The sequence below is a fragment of the Notamacropus eugenii genome, chromosome 7 (genome assembly GCF_028372415.1).
Source record: "Notamacropus eugenii isolate mMacEug1 chromosome 7, mMacEug1.pri_v2, whole genome shotgun sequence".
In the NCBI taxonomy this organism is placed as follows: Eukaryota; Metazoa; Chordata; class Mammalia; order Diprotodontia; family Macropodidae; genus Notamacropus; species Notamacropus eugenii.
Window position 1 is genome coordinate 16928173 of NC_092878.1, and position 21730 is coordinate 16949902.

General features: G+C 36.3%; 1 protein-coding gene and 1 pseudogene across 2 annotated transcripts; both read right to left on the reverse strand.

Annotated features, from left to right (window-relative positions):
• Positions 1-2401: 2401 nt before the first annotated feature.
• LOC140514912 (olfactory receptor 4F3/4F16/4F29-like) lies at positions 2402-3836 on the reverse strand. 2 transcript variants are annotated; one of them, XM_072625403.1, is made up of 2 exons: positions 2914-3815; positions 2402-2432 (listed from the first exon to the last, which is right to left on the reverse strand). In XM_072625403.1, the coding sequence occupies exons 1-2, from the start codon at positions 3813-3815 to the stop codon at positions 2402-2404; spliced, it is 933 nt and encodes a 310-aa protein (XP_072481504.1). The 2 variants fall into 2 exon arrangements, with proteins under 2 accessions (XP_072481504.1, XP_072481505.1); XM_072625404.1 differs by lacking the exon at positions 2402-2432 and having other exon boundaries at positions 2877-3836.
• A 5618-nt stretch (positions 3837-9454) lies between these two features.
• On the reverse strand, positions 9455-15328 carry LOC140514632 (HAUS augmin-like complex subunit 2 pseudogene; annotated as a pseudogene).
• Between the last annotated feature and the right edge of the window lie 6402 nt (positions 15329-21730).

The following is a 21730-nucleotide window of genomic DNA, read 5'->3' on the forward strand; positions in this document are numbered from 1 at the left end:
GGTTCACAACTCCACCAACAGAATATTAGTATCACAGTTTTCCCACGCCCTCTGCAACATTTGTCATTTTCCTTTTTTGTCATATTACCCAATCTGGTGGATGTGAGGTGGTGCCTCAGAATTGTTTTAATTTGCATTTCTTTGATCAAAAGAGATTTAGAGCATTTTTTCCATATGAGTATAACTTGATTTGATTTGTTGTCTGAAAATTGCCTGTTCTCATTTATCAATTAAAGAATGACTTGTATTCTTATAACTGTGAATCAATTCTCTATATATTTGAGAAAGTCAGCCTTTGTCAGAGATAATTCCTATAAAAAATTTCCCCAATCTCTGCTTTCTTTCTAATTTTAGTTGCATCGGTTTTATTTGTGTGTTGTGATTTTTCAAGATTCCCCTAGTCTCTCTCTCTCTCTCTCTCTCTCTCTCTCTCTCTCTCTCTCTCTCTCTCTCTCTCTCTCTCTCTCTCTCTCTCTCTCTCTCTCTCTCTCTCTCTCTATATATATATATATATATATGTATATATATATATATACATATCTATCTGCGTCTTTATCTCTCACTCTCTTCTGTATAACTTTGCTCATACGTTACATTAACTTTTCATATACTTGAGGTATTTTCATCTTTGCTATAGAAAGTAAAGTCCATGATAGAAATAACCAATTGTTATTTGCATAGCACTCATCTGACCCAGTGCCATGCATATAGGAAGCACACAATTAGTATTTGTTGAAATAGATTGAACTGAACTTACTTGAATTATGTAACAAAAAAATATGAGTTCTGTATATGTGAGTCCATAGACTGAGGACGATAACACTGAGTTGCAAATGATGCAGGCAATGAAATTACAATTCTAAGCTAGTAGTAATGATCATAAACTTCAATTTTACAAAAAATAGATTAACAGAATTTCTCATCAGAACATGAAAAATTGGGAAATTCAGAGACTGGACAAATGGCAGGCTCCCAGGCAAGTCATTAGAGAACAATGAGGAAAAGGTAGAAATCAAGTTAAAAATAAGTAAAAAGAGGTGGTACATGTCATTAACACGAATGAGAATCATTGAAATAATAATGATCATAACATAATCATTGCTGGGTGAAAAGAGGTCACTTTGGAAGAAGAATGAAACCCAAGGAAATATTTCATAAAATTACTGAATTTTACAAGAGAAATTATGTTCAAGTGCAAGCATTAGATAGAACACTGAGAAGACTAAAAATTCCAAAACTCACAGGACATAGCGAATGTTTTCCATAACACCAAAAGGAAAGGCCAGGACAAATGTGTTTTACAAGTTTTAGAGAATGTGTAAAAGGTAAAAAAATACCAAGTAGTGAAAGAGCTAAGTGGTAAACAGTTTAATATAGAATACAATGTCTAACATCCCTTAAACTGTTAGGTTCTTCTCAAAGTGATCTTCCTAAAGCACATGTATTACCATGTCACACACACACACACACACACACACACACACACACACACACACACACACACACACCATTCAGTAATCTACTTCCCTGACTTCCCATCACCTCCAGTATCAAATATAAAATCCTCTATTTGGCATTGCAACTCTTTCATACCCTCCCTCCCCCACATTTCCAATCTGCTTTTGTCTTATATCCTTCTCCCCTTTCTCCCACCCACATGCTGCAGTCTAACCTCCTTGCTATTCCTGGCTCTTGACACACCATCTCCCTTCTCTGGCACTTTCACTGGCTCTTTCCAATGCCTGGAATGTTCTCTCTCCTTATCTCTACCTCCTAGCTTCCCTGACTTCCTTCAAGACCCAGATAAAATGGAGGAAGCCCTTTCTAATCCCCCTTAATTGTAGTGCCTTCCTTCTATTCTCTCCAATTTATAGATATAGATATACCTTGTTCATACATAGTTTCCATGTTGTCTCTCCCATTAAAGGACCCTCAGCTCCTTATGAGTCAAGGCTGTTGTGCCTTTCTTGGAATCCCTAGTGCTTAGCCCTATGCCTGACACATAGTTAGATGTTTAATAAATGTTCACTGTGCTAAGCACTGAAGATACAAAGGAAGTCACAATACAGTACTGGCTTGAATGAATCTCAGGATCCTCTAGTGGGGAATACAACATGGAAGCAACTATAAACCCAATCAACAGCAGGGAAGATCAGAAATCATAGTTTATCAAATATAATGCAGAAAGTATGCAAACCAAAAGATCATTTTAGGAATACCTTACAGGGGACTTCAAGGTCAATTGTAATAAGTTCTTTGAAACCATATGTACTATATATATATTTATCAGTAATATTTACTTTTCCAAAATAGAATGACAAACTTCCTAGTGGGAACTAAATTTGCAGAAAGTTGGGCTTACTTGATAATTGGTATTGGTTTATTTTAATTAGACAAATAGCTATTTCCTTGAATATATAATTCTAGAACTCCTAGGGAAGGAAAATCTGTTGGAGTAGATAGTAGGGGAGTTGGGAAAAAACAAAACCCTTTATTTCTCATGAAACATTTCAAACTGTCAACTCTCATCTTGTTCTTGAAACTTTCCTTGTATTGTTCTTTTGTGTCACAGATATCTTTTTGCTCTTGTCTTGCCTCCATGACTACTACTTCTCTATTCCCTTCATTATTATTTTCCTTTCCAAGACAATTCTTCTTTTATCAAACCCCTCTCTCTACACTGTCCACACTGTCAAATAATGCTCTTGCATAAATCCATTATTTCAATTAAAATATTTATGTAAACAACTTATTAATAATTACTACCCCTTCTCTCTCCTCACCCATATCTAAAACAATATCCCCAACTGACTACTGTCATTTCAATGTCCCCACAGGAACTCATACTCAGTGTTTTCATGTTCTTCTCCAGTCCTTTAAGAGATTTTCTTGAAATTTGCAAGCTGACTGCACACTTTCTTCATTGCCACTTTCATCTCTTTGTTTCTGAGGGTATAAATGACTGGATTGAGAAAAGGAGTGAGAACTGCATCAAAAATGGCAAGAAACTTATCTATATTTGATGTGGAAAATGGCCAGGTATAAAAAAAGATCAAGGGGCCAAAAAACAAAACCACCACAGTGATGTGAGCTGACAGAGTGGAGAGAGCCTTGGAAGAACCACCTGAAGAATGTTTCTGAACAGTGACCAGGATAAAGATGTAGGAGATGACCAAGATAAAGAAAGAGCCCAAGGAAATGAAACCACTATTGGCAGTGACCATCAATTCCAGTCTATATGTATCTGTGCAAGCAAGTTTGATGAACCGAGGAAGGTCACAGTAAAAACTATCCAATTCATTAGGGCCACAGAAGGGTAGGTTTACAACAAAAGCCAGTTGGACCACTGAGTGGATGAGGCCAATCATCCAGGCAGCAACCAGGAACATAATGCACATTCTTGAACTCATAATAGTCAGATAATGGAGAGGTTTACATATGGCAATATATCTGTCAAAGGCCATGGCTATAAGCAGCACCATCTCAACACCACCAATCAAGTGAATAAAGAACATCTGGGTGATGCAGCCAGAGAATGAAATGGCCTTGTGTTTTCTGAAAAGGTCACATATCATCTTGGGGGAAGTGACAGAGGAAACCCCAAGATCAATAAAGGAGAGGTTGGCCAGCAGGAAGTACATGGGTGAGTGTAAACAAGGGTCAGAAGTCACTGTAAGCACAATTAGGAGGTTTCCCAGCATGCTTGCCACAAAGAACATAGAAGAGAACAGAAAGATAAAAAGCTGCATATACCAAGAATTGGTGAGTCCAAGGAAGACAAACTCAGTCACCACAGTGTGATTCCTTCTGTCCATTGTCTAAGCCAGTGACACCACCCTGATAGACACCTTTAAGAAAAGAATGAAGGGAGACTATGAATTATTTTGAATATTATTAATGTTCCAGAACTGAATTCAACAAACATTTTAGGCACCTCTCATATTTTGGACACAGTGCTGGCTACTATGGATATAAATTCAACACACTGACCTTGCCCTCAAGGACCTTGCATTCTATTGGGAAGAAACATGTTCAGAAAGAAGTAAATACAAAATATGCAAAGTTATTTGGAGGGACCAGAAATAACAGAATGGACAACTAAGGACATCTCAATTGCTGTATTTTCTTACCATCTATCCAACTATTAGTAAACTCCTTTCCTATAATTAGACTTCACATTCTCTCTCAAAATTCACCAGTAACACCCTTATTGACAAGTCCAAGGACCCTTTCTAAGTGTTCATCCTGCTTGATCTCTCTGAAATTTTTTAAACTATTGACACCGCATGAGACCTTCAGGAGACCGCTTGAGATCTTCAAGTAGAAGGAACATCAGAGCTCTTCCTAACGATTCTTCCAGCAAAGATTTAAAAAACACATGGAAGTACCACTTGGGAATTTTTTTTCTTTTTATACACAGTGTGTCATCTTTCTAGCCCAAGTCAGCATGGAAAATAGGTCTACAGACACTGTAAATATTAAAGGAACTAAAAGGTACCAGCATGAAGCTCTCCACTAAAACCAGAATGGTTTTCCACATCTGGCATGGAGGGACCTTACCTTGTGCAAGAAGAATAATTATCTGGCAGCTGGCAGTTCTATACCTTACTACCCAGTTTGGGATGGTAACGTACATCTGTGGATTAGGGGACATCAGAGCAGCAAGTGTTTGTGGACCCTGGTCTACTGATGGAGCAAGATGCAAGTATAAAATACAGCCCTAACTCAACCTGAAGACTATAGTGGAACAATGATGGATGTAAGTACAGACCAAAAGGACTGCCCTGAACCTATAGTGCTTTCTAGTTTGCTGTCAGTGGCTGAGTCCAGCAGCAGTCCACTGATATCCCAATCAGTAACAAACCCAAACATTACCTCCAGAAAGGTAGCAGATTCCAGACCTAACATCAAGTCCCTATAAGAGTGGAAAAACTAAAAAAATCCGCTATAATTAAGAATATATTATGGTAGCAGCAGCAAGATATAAACACAGAAGAAAATGCCTCCAAAACAGCTACAGGCATTGCCTCAGAGAAAAACACAACTTGGGCACAAATTCAAATGAGATTCCTGATGAAATGAAGCAAGAGTTTTAAAGGAGTTTTAAATGTTTTTATAAATAGAATGGAGTGCTTAGGGTATGGGTGGGATCAAAAAAGAAATGAGAAGTATGGAAGAAAGAAGTGGAAAGGAAATTAAAAGCTTGGCATAAGAAATAAAAAACTTGCCCAAACAAAAATTCCATGAAAAGTAGAATAAATCAAATGGAAGCCAATGACTCCATGAGGCAACAAGAAATATTAAAACAAAATAAAAAGACTGAAAAAAGGAAATATAAAGTATGTAATAGCAAAAACCAACTGATCTGGAAAATAGATTGAGAAAAAAATAAGAATCATTGCATTGTCTGAATGCCATGACTAAAATAGGAACCTAAACTTCATATTTCAAGAAATCTTTTTATAAAATTTGCACAAATTCCTTAAACCAGAGCTCAAAGTGGAAATAGAAAGAATCTACTAATCACCTTCTGAAATAAACTTCAACACAAAAACTCCCAGCAACATAATAGCCAAAATCCAGAGCTTCCATGTCAAAGGAAAAATACTGCAAACAATCAGAAAGAAAGAATTCAAGTACCAAGTTAGGATCACACACAATTTGGCAAACAGTGTATAAAAGGGCAGAGAGCTTAGAATATGATATTCCACAAGGCAAAGCAATTGACTTATAAGCAGAACTAGCTTGAGAGTCAATCTGAGTATAATCCTAAAGGGGAAAGTTTTTGGTTTTAATGAAATAAAAAACTTCCAAGAATTCTTGATGAAAGGACCAGACCTTTATAGAAACTTTTTAATAAATACATGGAAGTCAAAAGAAAAACAAAACATGAGCAAGTCATCACAAGGAATTTAAAGAGAATACTGTTCACATTTTAATATAGGGAGGCAATATATGTACTATCTCGGAAGCCTGTCATCATCAGGAGTCCCTACTAAGATAGAAAGCTTGAGAATAAGTTTTTGTTGTATTTGGATGATCTTAAAAGAAGAAAGGGAAAGGAAGGGAAAGAAATACACTAGGGATAGGGGAAGATAAAGGAAGGGCTGGAGAAATTATGACATATAATTCGATTGTTCAGGTAGACTATTGTAATGATAAAGGAATTTGAATATCTTCCCTGCCCCTTAATAGACCTAGGTTACCCACTTTGATCTCTGGCCTAGTCCACAGGTTGAGTCATATGGCACCTATTGTAGGAGGAGCTTGCTGAGTGGGTGGAGCAGGAAGAGAGAGGGAGATGGAGCTGAGAGAGAGAGAGAAGACAGAGCAGAGCACCTAGCATGAGGGAGAGAGGGAGTGATTTTGTCTAAGGGAGCTTGTTTGTTGGGAGGCCTGATAGAGAAAAGGCTTGGGGTTAATTGTGCTCCCTACATTGATAATGTGCATAGATTCCTTTGTTACTATTATGGATTTGGCTTTCTGGTGTTTGAATAAATGTCTTGATTTCATCTTTGAGGAAGAGAGGTTATATTTTGAGAATTTACCCTGGAAATATGCATGTATATCCATAGTGACCTGCTGTAGTATCTCATTGGCATTACAACTATATAAACAATGAGGAAGGAGTGGAGGAAAATAGCACCACTTGAACCCTCGTTTCCTCTGAAAGAATAAAAACAGAGCATAATACAAACACATACACAGAACTGACCACAGAAAAAAAATGTTTCATTCAACAGGGAGAAAAAATTGAAAGGAAAGAGAAGGGAAAGTAATGAGGAAGGGTAGGTTAAGGGAGGTAATAGTCAGAAGCAAAATAAACTTTACTAAGTGGGAAATGGAACATGAAGATGTGTTTAAAAATAAAGACAGGTTAAGGGCCTGTAATAATATCATCATTGATATCTGCTACATCCACTCAAATCTAGCTTCTTTCTGCTCTTTGTCTATTCTGCTCCGCTGTGGGGTCCTTTCTCTATAAACAAATTCATTCATTCAAAATTCCACACACTCTGCAGTCTGTCACCCTTACTCAAAAAATAAGAATAGTCCTAGTTTCTTCCACAGCAAAAAGAGAATGCTATTCTCTCTGATAATACAATTCCCATGACCCACATTTAGGATTTAAGAACTCTTTCCTATGTCTATGGGGAAAGCCCATTGTGTTTCAAATGAACTTACTAGCCTTTAAACCCAAATCATTCTGGCTTTCATTGACTAGCCAATAAGAGACCCCAACCTCAACTTTTGGAGATTCTTTGCTTAGATTTTGATTGCTTAGAATGATTGTAAATAACAATTATTTTCTGTTCTGTTGAGGAGCTAATTCTAAGGGTCTTTCCCTCCCAGTCTAATAATTGTGTGACAGTAAATTGAGCCATCTTTTTTCTCAATTCTTACCTTGTCCTTAGTTATTGAATGGCCATAGCTTCAGACAAACTGGGACCTGGAAAAGACCTAATTTAGAAAGGCCAAGGTCACCCACTGCAACCCGGGCCATCACCAACCCTCTTCCCTTTTGTCCTGTCACTGGACTGGAATAAAGTGTAATTGCTTAAGAGGGAAATAATAAGGGACAAAAAGGAAGTAATGGCAATGGAAAAGAAGTCATACGACTTGATTTCAAATCCTGACTCTGCTCTTCACTACCAATGCGACCTTGGGAAAATAATTTAAAATCTATGGGCTTCAGTTTCCTGAACTGTAAAATTTGGAGAATGAACTAGATTCCACTTTGCAGCACTAAATCATATCATCCTCTAATTGGATATAAGGAATCACTCTTCTATGCTCAACATAAACATTTCTTCCTACATGAAGTACTCATTGATTCCCCCAAATGACAATAACCTTACCCTTTGGACTTCCCATAACACTGTTTGTCCCTTTTTAATGTACTAGAGACAGCATAGCCTATTAAATAAAGAATTGTCCTCAGAGTGAGAAAGATCTGGTTTCAAGTTTTGCCTCTGACATACAGTGGCTATGTGCCTTTAAGTTATCTAACTTCCCAGCAGCCTAAACTTTTCTAAAACTAAAAGTTTCAGAGAAGTCAGCCTAGCTGGAGCTTAATCCCTCCAGTTCTTCAGTACATCCACACTTGTTTTCTCTGCATTCCTTAATCACAGTGCTCCATCTTCTATCCATTTGCCATACCCAGAACATACTCCTTTCTTACCTGACACCATCTTCTTCATGAAGCCTTTTCTGATTCCCTCTAATGCTAGTGTCCTCCCTCCTAAAGTAACTTGTAGGAAATAGTTTTCTGTGCACATGTGTAAAAGATACGTGTTTATGCAGTATATTTTTTCATATGGACTTTTTGTCTCTGCCATTAGAATATAAGTAATTAGGGATTGTTTCATTCTTTCTACTTTTGTCCCCAGCACCTGACACATTATGGACACTTAATAAAATGCCTGTGGATTGATGGATTGATAGTCTGCAATGGTGAATTTCCTAATAATAAATTCCCCACACCACTGAAATCATAGATCGAATCTAAATAAAAGTACTTGCCACAAAGTAATTATATACTATACTTAACTATGTTTATATCTTATCTCCCTATTCAAAGAACAATAGATTCTGTAACCCCAGCAAACTGATGCTTTCTCATCAAAAAAATTATCTCATCTAGGACCTGTCCATGGTGCTATAAATGCGGTAGAAGTTTAATATATATTTGCCAAATGCTGAATAAGAGAAATACTCAAAAAGCATCTCAACTCCCTTTTTCTCATTTTTTTGCAGAAATATATCAATTCCTTTTTACTTTTTGCTTAATTATTTTACTTAATAAAAAAGAGCCAAAAGTGTGAAAGGACAGTTATGGAACTAGTAGGACTGGATATAGGCTGAAACAATTATTGACACCACTTTCTATGGTCTACACCTCTTTCTTGTACCTTTTTTCTTAGTCTCACTTGTTTCTAGTTCCTTTGTTTCTCTGTGACTGTCTCTTTAGACCTGCCAGGCAAACTATCAAACTATTCAGCCTCTCATCTCACTCAGTAACTAAGAGGTTACTCACTACCAGTGAGACAGATCCAAAAGCAGTATGGGCAATGTCAGATTCAAGTAGCTTTCCTAATTCCAGAGCTTTTGGTTTGCAAAGATTTTTACTATTTTTGGTCAATTGTAAGTATGGTAAGTTAAATATAAAGGTGTGTATAATTGTCATCTTGCCACGTCCAGGTGCTGCCAGTGAGCAAGAAATGCACTCTTCTTCATGTTAATACTTCTTATTCCATTAATGTGGAGGGAAAAAAGAGGTAAACTCATGTTTGGTCAAGATCAAACCCAAATAAAACTAAGAAAAACAAGTTTCATGAATACAGTTATCAAGAAAGCCTACAAATTCTCCCATGATAGTCAATTATGAATGGACATCAGTCATACACATAAGCAAACAAAAGTAAAAAAGGAATTGGTCACTTGGTATCAAAAATCAGACAGCCTTGAGGCCCAGATGGCTGGAAAGATGGAAGGGGTATAAGAGTCTCATGCTTTTTCTGAAAATCTCTCCAGAAAATATTTTGGTGATAAAATGAGAAATTTGCTTTCATTGCTCTCTCTACTTCAGTATATTTTTCTTTCACTTCCTCTGTCTTTCCTGACAAGACACGAATTTTTGACAAAGTGCTATCCATACTTTTCACACTGCAGTCTAAACAAGGAATGTTTCTTATGTCTTCAATATGGGCTTCTAGTTTCTCAAAGAAAGTCAATGGTAGATCTAACAAGTGTATCACATACCTGTGGTAAATGGCTCCTATAGGCAAGTTCTGGCACAGGGCCTTCATCAGTCAGTGTCAAAGGAACCTTCTTCTCCTTTAAGACAGTCTCCAAGTGCCAATTCATGCTTTGCACAGCCTCACACTTTTGAGCTAGATAAAAAGGGTGAATGACATTTGTTGTATCCTTTTCTAGTGTTAAAAAGTCAGTTTCCAGGGTCTTCTCTGATTTCAGTTTGTATATCTTTAATCTACTTGATTCTGGAGAAGGTCACAAAAAATGGAACAGGATTATTACATGAATCCAGTATCTCCTGAGTGACAAACCCCAAGGAGAAGCACTTGATTAACAGCAGTCCCTGGATGGTTGGGAAAGTTTCCTGGACCCCAGTGATTGGCAGTTGCAATACCTCCCCTAAACATCTTTAGCAAACAAGTTTCAACCCAGAGCATTAGGAAAAATAGATGTGCAGTTAAAAGAAAATCAGAATTGGAAAAGTACAAGGAGCAAAGTCATGAGTTCCGTTTTAGATACACCAAGTTTGACGGTCTGAAAAGACATGTAACAGATTAAAATGTCTAGTAAACAATTGGAAATACAGGACTGGAACGTGTGGAAATGTAGGGAGGAGAGAAGAGCACCAAGTTAAGACCTTCAGAGGAGGATTTCTCTCTTATCCAAATTTATTTGTGTCCACTCTGCCTAGAACAGTGACTTAAACATAGAAGATGATTAATAAATTATGAATTGAAAGGAAAAAACATTATTCTTTTGAGAAGTTTGGCAAGGGAAGGAAGGGGAGAGAATAATAATTGGATGGCTGGAGGGTTGAGGATAATTGTTATAGTATGGAGGGGAGACTTTGTAGACAGAGGGAAAGAAATCAGTAAAACGGAAAAATTGAAGATGCAAGAGGTGGGCTCTTTGATAGGTCACTCACAGGGATTAATTGTTAAAAGCAAAAGAGCATGATATCTAAGGCAAAGTGGGAAGATGAACCTTGTGGGGAGGAGAGAAAATGTTATCTCCATAGTTCTTCCTCTGCAACAAAAAATAAGGAGAAGAGAATGGGGAGAAGATGTGAAGTACTTTTGAACTTGAGATCAAAAGTCATGACAGGAGAAGGCAAGGAAGATTAGGGAGATTTCAGAAGATGGTCACAAACTTTTCAGTAAAGCAAGAGGAGGTCAATCACAAGAGAGAAATTAAGTAATGTTTGATGGCTTTCAAGAAAAGATGTAGCACAAGAATTATAAGCAAATAGAATTAACAAAAGATGAAGAATAACCCAGCAAAGTAGCAGTAAGTAACTGATTGATTTGATTAGTACTAATTTTGTAGGGAACCAGGTAATTATGGCTTTGTGCCTAGCAACGTTAGATAGTCAAGGCTCAGGGTGATGGTCACCAAAGAAAGTACATCATAGGGGATACCCAGGATTGGGGATTTTCATGACAGAAAAGGTGAAATATCCAAAGAGCAAAAAATTCTAATGTATATCAGTTCTTACTATAGAAATGGTCAATCCTAAAATCTGTGCAATTAGAGCAATGGAAATCAAAGGGGATAAGATGGACTAAGAGTCTAAGGAAGGACAGAAATGCCCTTCAAGAAAAAGTGGGGTTCGGTAAGTGTTGATGAGTAGAATAAACTAAAGTCATCTTTGACTACGAATTTCGATCCTATCACTGGGATCACTAATACAATTCCCAAAAATCCACTTTTCAATTGTATACACCCACATCTATAATCTGAAATCCTTTGATTCACCTCTATTGTGTTCAGTTCCTACTCTCTTCCCCCACTGTATTCTACCCTCAGAAAAACCAAGTCGATTGATCTGAGCAAATGGTAATCCCATCTCTATCATTGTTTATTCAACACTAGACCATGGTTCTGGAAAGTTACTTGTTCCTATCTATTTATTCTAATCTTTCTTACCTACCTGTTCTGCCACAGAACCTGAGATTAGCAACATCTTCAAGAAAACCAAAGAACTCCAAAAGCTCAGTTTTCTCCAATAGGTAATTACTAGAAAACTTAAGACCTATATAAAATTCTGCCACACAAGGAAAGGGAGCTAATGAATGGAACTGGAAGAATAGTGACCAAAGATTGTTACCAAGACTGGGATTGCCAGCCACACCTCATTTGGCCAAAATAAATGTCTCTTGGGATTCTGATGGTTTTCCCAGGGTAACCAAGAGGAGAAGATGCTAACAACGGGTAGATAAATAATATTTTTTTTCTTCCTTTAAATGAAACTATTTCCTTTACTCCCCTAAAAACTCAGTGTGCTTCCTATATAAGTAAATTAGGGCAAGTAAAAGAGAAAAGTACATAGAAACTTCAAGGAAAAAAAGTGCTTCTCCTATGTGGAATCTGAGGCAGGAACCATCACTTAACTAAAATGAAGTAGTATTTAGAGCAGAAAGTATGAAAACTGATTTTTTAAAAACAAGTTTGTTTAAGATGTTAATATAAAAATCAGCAAAAATCAATGATTCCTCCAAGAATGTCATCATCAAATGATAAGAATCAGTCTAGAAACAATAATTTTTCAAATCAAGGACTCAAAGAACAAGAATTCTTTTAAAAATGTTCAACTTTTGAGTGAAGTAATTGGTAAGGGTATAAATTCATTAAATCATAGATCAATAAATTCATTAGATTATTATTTATGGTACTTTATTATATAATATAAGCCTGTTCATAATTTTCATTTTTCCCCTTATATGCATATATTCTGTGTTTCAAGAGTTAATCATGGAATGTTGAGTGGACCCCCTCTGTTTCCCTAAAGAATACTGAGACAAAAAATATAAATAAAATGCTAGCAAGATTACAGCACTATATCATAAGAATTATACACTATGCCTAAGTGGTATGTATACCCTAAATGCAGAACTAGTTCAGTATTAGGAAAACTATTAGCGTAATTCACCATCATAATAACAAAACCAAGAAGAATCATATGATTAGATATCTCAATAGATGCAAAAAGACTTTTGACAAAATGCAACAAACATTCCTATTAGAAACACTAGAAAGCATGGGAATAAATGGAGCTTTCCTCAAAATGATAACAAGCACCCATTTAAAGCCATCAACAAGCACTCTTTGTAATGAGGATAAGCCAGAATCCTTGTAAGATCAGGTGTGAAACAAGGATGCCCACTCTCACCAATGCCATTTGATATTGTTTTAGAAATGCTAGCAATAGCAATAGGAGAAGAAAAAGAAATTGAAGGAATGAAAATGGGCAATGAGGTGATAAAACTATCTCTTTTACAAATGATGTGATAATATACTTGGAAAATCACAGAAATTCAAGTAAAAAGTTAGTGGAAACAATAATTTAGGCAAAGTAGCAGTATATTAAAAAAACTACATTAATCATTAGCATTTCTATGTATCACCAACAAAACCCTCCAAGAAGAGATAGTAAGAGATACCCCCATTTAAAATAACTATCAACAGTATAAAATACAGAAATATGCCTGACAAGACAAACTAAGGAACCACATGAACATAATTATAAAACAATTGTTACATGAACAGATTCAGATTTAAATAACTGAAGAAATATTAATTGCTCATCAGTGGAAGAGCTGATATAAAAAAATAACAATTCTACCTAAACTAATCTATTTATTCAATGCTATCCTAAATAAATTGCAAAAAAAAAAAATGCATTGAGCTAGAAAAAAGATAAACAATACATTTAAAAGAACAAAAAGTCAAGAATATCAAAAGACTTAATGAAAAAAATGTAAAGGAAGGAGGATTAGCAGTACCAGATCTTACACTATAGTGTAAGGCAGGAATTATCAAAACTGCTGGGTACTGGCTAAGAAATAGGAAGATACCTCAGTAGAACAGAGTAGACAAAAAATACATAGTAATAGATGATTATAGTCAACACATACTTGGCAAATGTAAAGATTTAAGCTTTGGGGATAAGAATTCAATACGTGGTAAAGAAAGTTGTTGGGAAAACTAAAAAGGAGGAAGAGAGAAATTGAATCTAGAAAAGCATTTTATACCCTATACCAAGATAAAGTCAAAATGGATATATGACCTACATATAAAGGGAGACAGCATAAGAAAATTAGAAGAATATGGGCAATGTTACCTGTAAGACTTATAGTTAAGAGAAGAATTTATGAATGAACAAGTGATAGCATGGTTAGATGTAAAATGGATAACTTTTATTACATTAAATTAGAAAGTTTTTGTACAAATAAAAACAATATAGCCAAGATTAGAAGAAAAGCAGAAAATTGGGGAGGGATTTTATAAACAGTTTCTCAGATTAAGTTTTCATACCTTAAATATATACAGAAGTTTATCAAATTTATAAGAATTTGAGCCATTCCCCAATTGATAAACAGTCAAAGCATATGAAGAAGAATTTGTTTTATGGAGAAATCAAAACTATAGATAGTCATAAAAAATGCTTAAAATCATTATTGATTAATTAAAATGACTGAAATACCATCTCACACCTATCTGATTGACTAAAATGATGGAAGGGGAAAATGACAAATATTGAAAGGGATGTGGAAAAATTGGGACATTATTAGATCACTGGTGGAGATGTCAATTGATCCAATCATTCAGGAGAGCAATCTGGAATTATGCCCAAAGAGTTATAAAATTATGCATCCCATTTGAATCAATAGTGTTTAATCAATTAGGTCTTCTTCCCAAGGTGATCACGGCAAAAACAAAAGAATCTATATGTTCTATAATATTTATAGCAGGTCTCTTTCTAATGGCAAAAAAACCCTGATAATAGAGGAATTGTCCATCAATTGGGGAATGAATAAAGAAGTTGTAGTATATGGTTGTCATGGAATACTATTGTGCTATAAGAAATGATGAACAGGTTTATTTACAGAAAAACAGGCATTTCATGCCTGAAATAAGAAGAGTGAAATGAGCATAAATCAAGAGAACATTGTATACAGTAACAGCAATATTATTCAAAGAAAAACTGTGAATGATTAAGCTATTTTGTATTGAGTATTAATAATATACAAATCAACTACAAAGGACCAACTACAAAGTAAGGAAGATGCTCTCTATCTCCAGAGAAAGAACTGATAAACAGAAGTGTGCATCGTATGGTTTGATAGATATTCACAGACTCTCACCTTCTCTAGTGGCAGGTGGGAAGGGAAAGAGATAGTTCAGAACTAAAATACAACAAAAATAAAATTTTAAATAACATAAAAAGAAAAATGGGATTAGATTTACTTCTTAGAGAAAGTTAGTAAAGTGCTTTGCTGATTTGAAGTGGAGAGAGCACTGGATCTGAAGAGAGGATGACCTGGGTTTGAACTCTAACTTTAACTCTGACTCTCACTTTCTGCTTGACTTCTCTGGGTCTGATTTTCCTCTTTTCTAAGATGGGGATAGAGACTTGATTTGATGGTCCCTTTCAGCTCTATACCTATTATCCAATGATTTGAGTAATTCATGAATCCCTGTGAAGCATCAGAACCAATAGCTATGAATTTTACTTTGCCCTGCCATTTTCCAAGAATTTCAGGTACTTCTCTTGACATAACTGCTTAGTCATTTCCTATATTAATACTGAAAAAGCTTTCCATTCTCATTTGATCCCACTGGTATTTTTACTGCTTTGGTCTTTACAGAACCAAGATAGATGAACAAAAAATTTTTACATTCTCTTTTTCTGGGAATTCTGTCTTGTTCCTGGTTTCCTTGCTTTTCAAGCCTCTATAAAATTCTTTTATTGGTGTTCATTTGTTTATTTTGTTCATTGCACTGTTTTAGCTTCTTGTATCACCTTAACATTTTAACTTTTTCAGTTGCTGATTAAGAGAATCTAGATTTCAGATACCATTTATGTTTCTGGATTCCTTTCCAAATTTTTCTTTTTTTGTTACCTTTAACTAATCAATACAATATTCAAGTTCTATGCTGCATTACAACAAATATTAGCATCATCTTCCAAAGAATTTCAATATATCTTCAAAGGTTCTCAAGTTACTTCTCTTTTTGCTTTCTTTTTTCCAAATTATTTCTTTTTAGTTTTCAACATTCACTTCCATAAGTTTAAAATTTTCTCCCCCTTTTTTGTGTTCCCTCCCCAAGATGACATGCAATGTGATATGGGCTCTACACATGCATTCCTATTAAACACATTTTCACATTAGTCATGTTGCATAGAAGAATTATAGGAAATGGGAAAAACCATCAGAAATCTTAAAAAGCAAAACAAAATAAAACAAAAAAAACCCCACTCTGCTCCACTCTGCATTCCAATTCCATCACTCTTTCTCTGCATGGGGATGGCATTTTCCATCATGAGTCCTTTGGAATGGTTTTAGGTCCTTGCATTACTGAAGAGGACTAAGTCTATCAAAATCAGTCATCCCACACTATGGCTGTTACTGTGTATAATGTTCTCCTGGTTCTGCTCATTTCACTGAACATCAGTTCATACAAGTCTTTCCAGGATTTTCTGAAGTCAGATGGTTCATCATTTCTTATATTACCATAGTCCATTACATTCATATACCACAACTTGTTCAGCCATTCCCCAATTGGTGGGCATCCCCTCAATTTCCAAATCTTGGCCACCACAAAAAGAACTGCTATAAATGTTTTTGTACACGTGTGTCCTCTTCCCATTTTTATGATCTCTTTGGGATCCAGGCCTAGAAATGATATTGCTATGGTATTCCCACACCTTCTCCAGTATTTATCATGGTCCTGTTTTGTCATTAGTCAATCTGATAGATGTTATGTGGTGCCTCAGAGTTGTTTTGACTTGCATCTCTCTAATCAATAACGATTTAGAGCATTCTTGCATGTAACAGCAGAGAGCTTTAATTTCTTCCTTTGAAAGCTGCCTGTTCATATCCTTTGATCATTTATCAATTGAGAAATGACTTGTTAAGTCACTTCTGTCACTATTATTGTTACTATATGTTTTTTTGTTTTGGTTGAATTAGTGATTTCTTGAAAATATGATTCAGTACTATAAAACATCCACAATCTTGTGGTTGTGAGCACTTCTTTCACTAATGTCAATCACAACCTCTCTTTGACTCACAAGTTTCAAAAGAATAACACCACAAATTTTTGTGGACTTTTTCATCCTGCCTTTAACATTACTCCCAGACAATAGACTATTGCCAAATTCTTTTCAGAACCTTTCTAGCCTTTTAACAAGTAGGTTGCTTCCATGCCATAATGCCGTATCTAAATAGAAATTTTGTAGAACAGAATACTTTGCAATTTCACAAAGTCAAATTGATCCTCATCAAAACAGTCTCCATTGTGAAAGTTTCCCAATGAATGAAGCTTTGCTATCACTGCAACATGCACAATAATCAACAAAAGAGTATGCATTAACTGCCTTAATCTAGGATGCAGAAGGTGCTTTGTATTGGTTCCCTGTTGCCTCTGGAATAAAATACAAGTCTTGCACTTACAGCCCTTCACAATATAGCCCCAACTGACTCATAGACTCATTGAATCTCCTCATATACTTTGTATTCCAACCAAAATGGACCACTTCCTGTGTCTGGAATGGATTGGCACAGGCTGCCCCCATACATGGAATGAAGTATCTCATGTCCATATTTTTCTCCCAAACACTCCCTTTTTTTTATTGTTAAAGTTATCAACATCCTCCCAGACACTCAAGCTCTCAATCTAAGTATCATCTTTGAGTCCTCACTCTTTTTCATCCCATCTCATTCCAACCTGTTGCCAGGGCCTGTCAATTTTATCCTTATAACATTTCTGAATATAGCCCCCTCTCCACTCTGATACTGCTACCACCCTGGTTCAGACCCTCATCACCTTATTTTGGACTATTACAATTGTCTGCTCATTGATCTGCCTGCCAAAAGTCTCTCCCTATTCCAGCTTATCCTCCATTTAACTATCAAAGTGATTTTCCTAAAATTCAGGTATGACAATGTTATCTACCACCAGCCCTATTCAATAAACTCCAGTGGTTCCCTATAACCTACAGGATTTTATATAAAACACTTTGTTTACTATTCAAGGTCCTTCATAACCTGCTTCCCTCAACTTTCAAGCTTTCTTACATTTAAACCTTCCATCTCCCACATACTCTGTGATCTAGCGATGTAGACTTCCTCTCTGTTCCTCATATAAGACACATGAATTTTCACTGGCTATGCCCCATGCCTGGAATATTCTTCCTCCTCAGCAATGCCTCCTGATTTCCATGAATTTCTTTTAAGTCTCCGCTAAAGTCCCATCTTGTTCAGGAAGCCTTTCTCATTCCCCCTAATTTCAGTACCTTTTCTCTGTTGATTATCTCTAATTTATCCTGTAAATATTATGTTGGAACATAACTGTCTGCACATTGTTTTCCCCACTGGAATGACCTCCTTGAGAGCAGGGACTGTCTTTTACCTTTTTTTGTGGCACTGAAAACAGTGCCTGGCACATAGTAGGTGTTTAATAAATATTTATTTATTGACTGACTGAATCCATAATTTCCTTCAAGACTCAGTGTGATATCTCAAATGAAGCCCATCCTGACTTCCAAGATGAAAAAAAGAGAAAGCTAGACATATTCATACATGTTCTCTGGACTTTATAAAAGGTAATTTCAAAAAGTTCAGAGAAAACACAGTTGTGAGATCATGGCCATAAATTCTTTAAAGGAGTGGAGGTAAAGAGAAAAAAAGACCCTTTGTTAGCCAGCCTTCAGAAAACACTTTATATTTATTCTTTTATTTTATTCAACCAGCCGCAGAACCTGGAAATTCCAAACTGTACATCTGAAAGCAGAAATAGCAGATATCCTATTGCTTCCCACAAATCACTGTCCTGAAACTTCCAAAAAGGTGAAAACAATTCTGATACATCTCAGAGAAAGGACTTTACTTGTACACAAAGAAAAGACTGTGAAGACATTTTAGCATATTGAAGTAGTAAGCACCCAGGCATACACATGAGGGCTTGTTGCACAGGTTCTTAGATCTGCTTCTCTAAAAGGAAAACAACATTTTGGGGGTCAACAATCTTCTTTCATTATATTCACCAACAGAGAAAATACAAGTAGAGAAATAAAGAACAACAGACAGGGCTTCAAACTGTCTGACCATAAGCAAGATGTACTTCACATATCAACAGACAGATCCAACTGTCTGACCATAACATACATACATAGTTACCAGAGAGAGAAACACCTCCATCTGGGTTTTCAAAGCTGAAGGATTCTTAACATCTACCCAGAGAAAAATGTTGAGGAGTGAGGAAGAAGAGCATCTCCCATATACACTCCTTTCTCTCTTCTGACACTACCACCAATCAGGTGGAGATCATCACCATTACAGTGTAGATCATTATAATAGCCTTTTGATTGGTCCTTCTAACTCAAGTCTCTCCTCATTCCAGTACATCTTCCAATCAGGGATCCAACTAATCTTTCTTACATGTAGATTTCACTATCTTACTCCTCTATTCAGTAAATCCTGGAGGTTTTTATCGACTCCAAGATGAAGTATTGAATCATCTTTGGGCTATTTAAAGTTCTGTTCTTTCCTACATTTCCAGTCTCCTTACTCTTTACTTCTCTCCACATACTTTTCAATCCAGTGACATTGCCCTCATGCTATTTTCACATAAGACACTGCATCTTCCAACTCAAGGTATTTTCACTGACTATCTCTCATTCCCGAAATTCTCACATTCTCCATCTCTGACTCCTGGATTCCTTGATGTTCTTCAAGTCCAATTTCAAATTCCACCTTCTGTAAGAAGCCTTCCTGATCTTCCTTAATTCCAGTGTCTTCCTTCTGTGGATTATCTCATTTATCCTGTATATGCCTTATTTGGACATAATTGTTTTCATGTTGAATCCCCCACTAGACTGTGAACTTCTTGAAAGCAAGGACTCATGTTTGCTTTCTTGCATCCTTATCTCAGCATAACACAATGCCTGGCACACTGAAGACACTTAGTAAATGCATATTGACTGATGAGGAAGAAACTACATGCAAGCTTTATAGACAGCTTTTTCCCCCTGATGGTTTTATTGAGAAAAGAAGGAGAGCTATAAAACAAATACTTGAGGGGATGGTAGGGTTCAGGAAATATCCTTTAAGGATTGGAATATGTAGGGAAAGACCCAATAGATAGGGATGGGTTGAAGATTAGAAAGGGCGAAAAATTAAATATGTAATCAACAGGAAAAGAGAGTAACAGTGATCAAGAGCCCATGTAGAGGGGTTGGCCTTGGCAAGAAGAGATATTTCATTGTCAGAGTCTGTAAAAAAAGGAAGGAGTAGGGCATAATGTCAAGTAGTTTTAAGACAAAGAGAAGGGGAGAAGAGGAAGCTCACATTGAACACCTCAATTTGTGAAATAAGTACCAGCTTAAGTCCTCAGCTGAGGGACAGAGGAGCTGTGGGAGGCTTGAGATGACAGAATTGTGGGGAAACTTTTCATGTAGATAACCCAAGTCCCAAATCACCACATGTACAGTGATTTATGTGCCAACCTTTAGTTGTGAAAATTCCCCATGGCTATCACAGACTCTTACAATGGTGTAGGCTAGAAGTGACAAGGAACTAACCTATGGTGCTAGCAGTAGGGGTAATGAGAAATAAATGGGTGCAAGATAAATTATGGAGTTAAAATAGAAGGACCTAGAAATCAAACAAATGTGAGGGTAAGTAAAGGAAAACTTTAGGTTCTTCTGAGGTTTCAGTGTTGAATGACAAGTGGTGATGCCAAAAATAAAAACAAGGAACTTGAGAAGGCTAAGTTCAGAAGAGTAGAAGAAAAGTTGAGTTTTAGATGAGCTGAGTTTGAGATGCTAAAAGGATATCCAGATGAATATATCTAGTGGGTAGTGGAAATGAAAAAAAGAACTCAGAAGAGAGACTGGAGTTGCATAGGGAGATTTAGAAATTGAGCGCCATAAAACAAGCAACTACCTTTGGAAATAAGCATGCTGTATGTAACATCGGAGAGCTTGATAGGATCTTCAATATTGTCTATGACAATCTTGCCTTACCCCTCCTCATTTTGCATATGAGGAAACTGAGGCTCAGAAACATTAATCGACTTCATCCTGTTCACATAGTTTCTGTCTCTTCATTGAATGCCCCATTAATTGCACACATAGCCCACAGTGATATAGCACTTAGGTATCACATAGTGCTTTCCTCAAAGCAGCTTGGTGATTCAGTGGATAGAGCAATGGTCCTAGAATCAGGAAGACCTTAGTTCAACTATAGTCTCAGGCACTAGTTGTGTGCACAAGTCACCTAACCTGTTTGCCACACCTTCCTCATCTGTACAATGGAGATATTAATAGCACCTATCTTCCAAGGTTGTTGTGAGGATCAATTGAGATAAAAATTGTAAGGTTTAGCATCCACCACAATAGGAAAGCAGAAAACTTAGAACAACCATAAATAACTTACCTAGAAAAATGGGGCAGAAACCTACAGAGGGAAAAGAGGAACTTTTAATGAAATAGAAGATGTCTAACCATTCTTCATGAAAAGACCAGAGCTTCATAGAAACTTTGAAATATAAACACAGGAGTCAAAAGAAAAAGGTAAGTATGAGAAAACATCAGACGGGATTAAATAAGAATGAATTGTTTACATTCCGGTATGGGAAAAGGATACATGTTACCTCAGAACCCTATCATCAAGAGAATCATAGAATGATTGTCTGTCAGTGCACCTGGAAATAGTTTCATTATACATGATGAATTTAAATGAAGAAGGAAAAAGGAGGGAAAAGGAGAAGATCAAGGGAAACTATTTCCAATGGACATGCACAACTAGACCCTAAACAAGGAAGAAGGAATATAACAGTAGAAGACAGAAACCTCACTGTCATTTAAATGGTCAAAAATGGGGAAAATACATACACCAACACAGGTGAGTAAAAAAATATATTTCCCTTAACAGGACCACAGGAAGGAAAAAGGAGAATGGAGAGAGGG

Excerpts from the sequence above, each read along its gene's own strand:
- LOC140514912 (XM_072625404.1), bottom strand. The coding sequence starts at position 3,815 with ATGGACAGAAGGAATCACACTGTGGTGACTGAGTTTGTCTTCCTTGGA.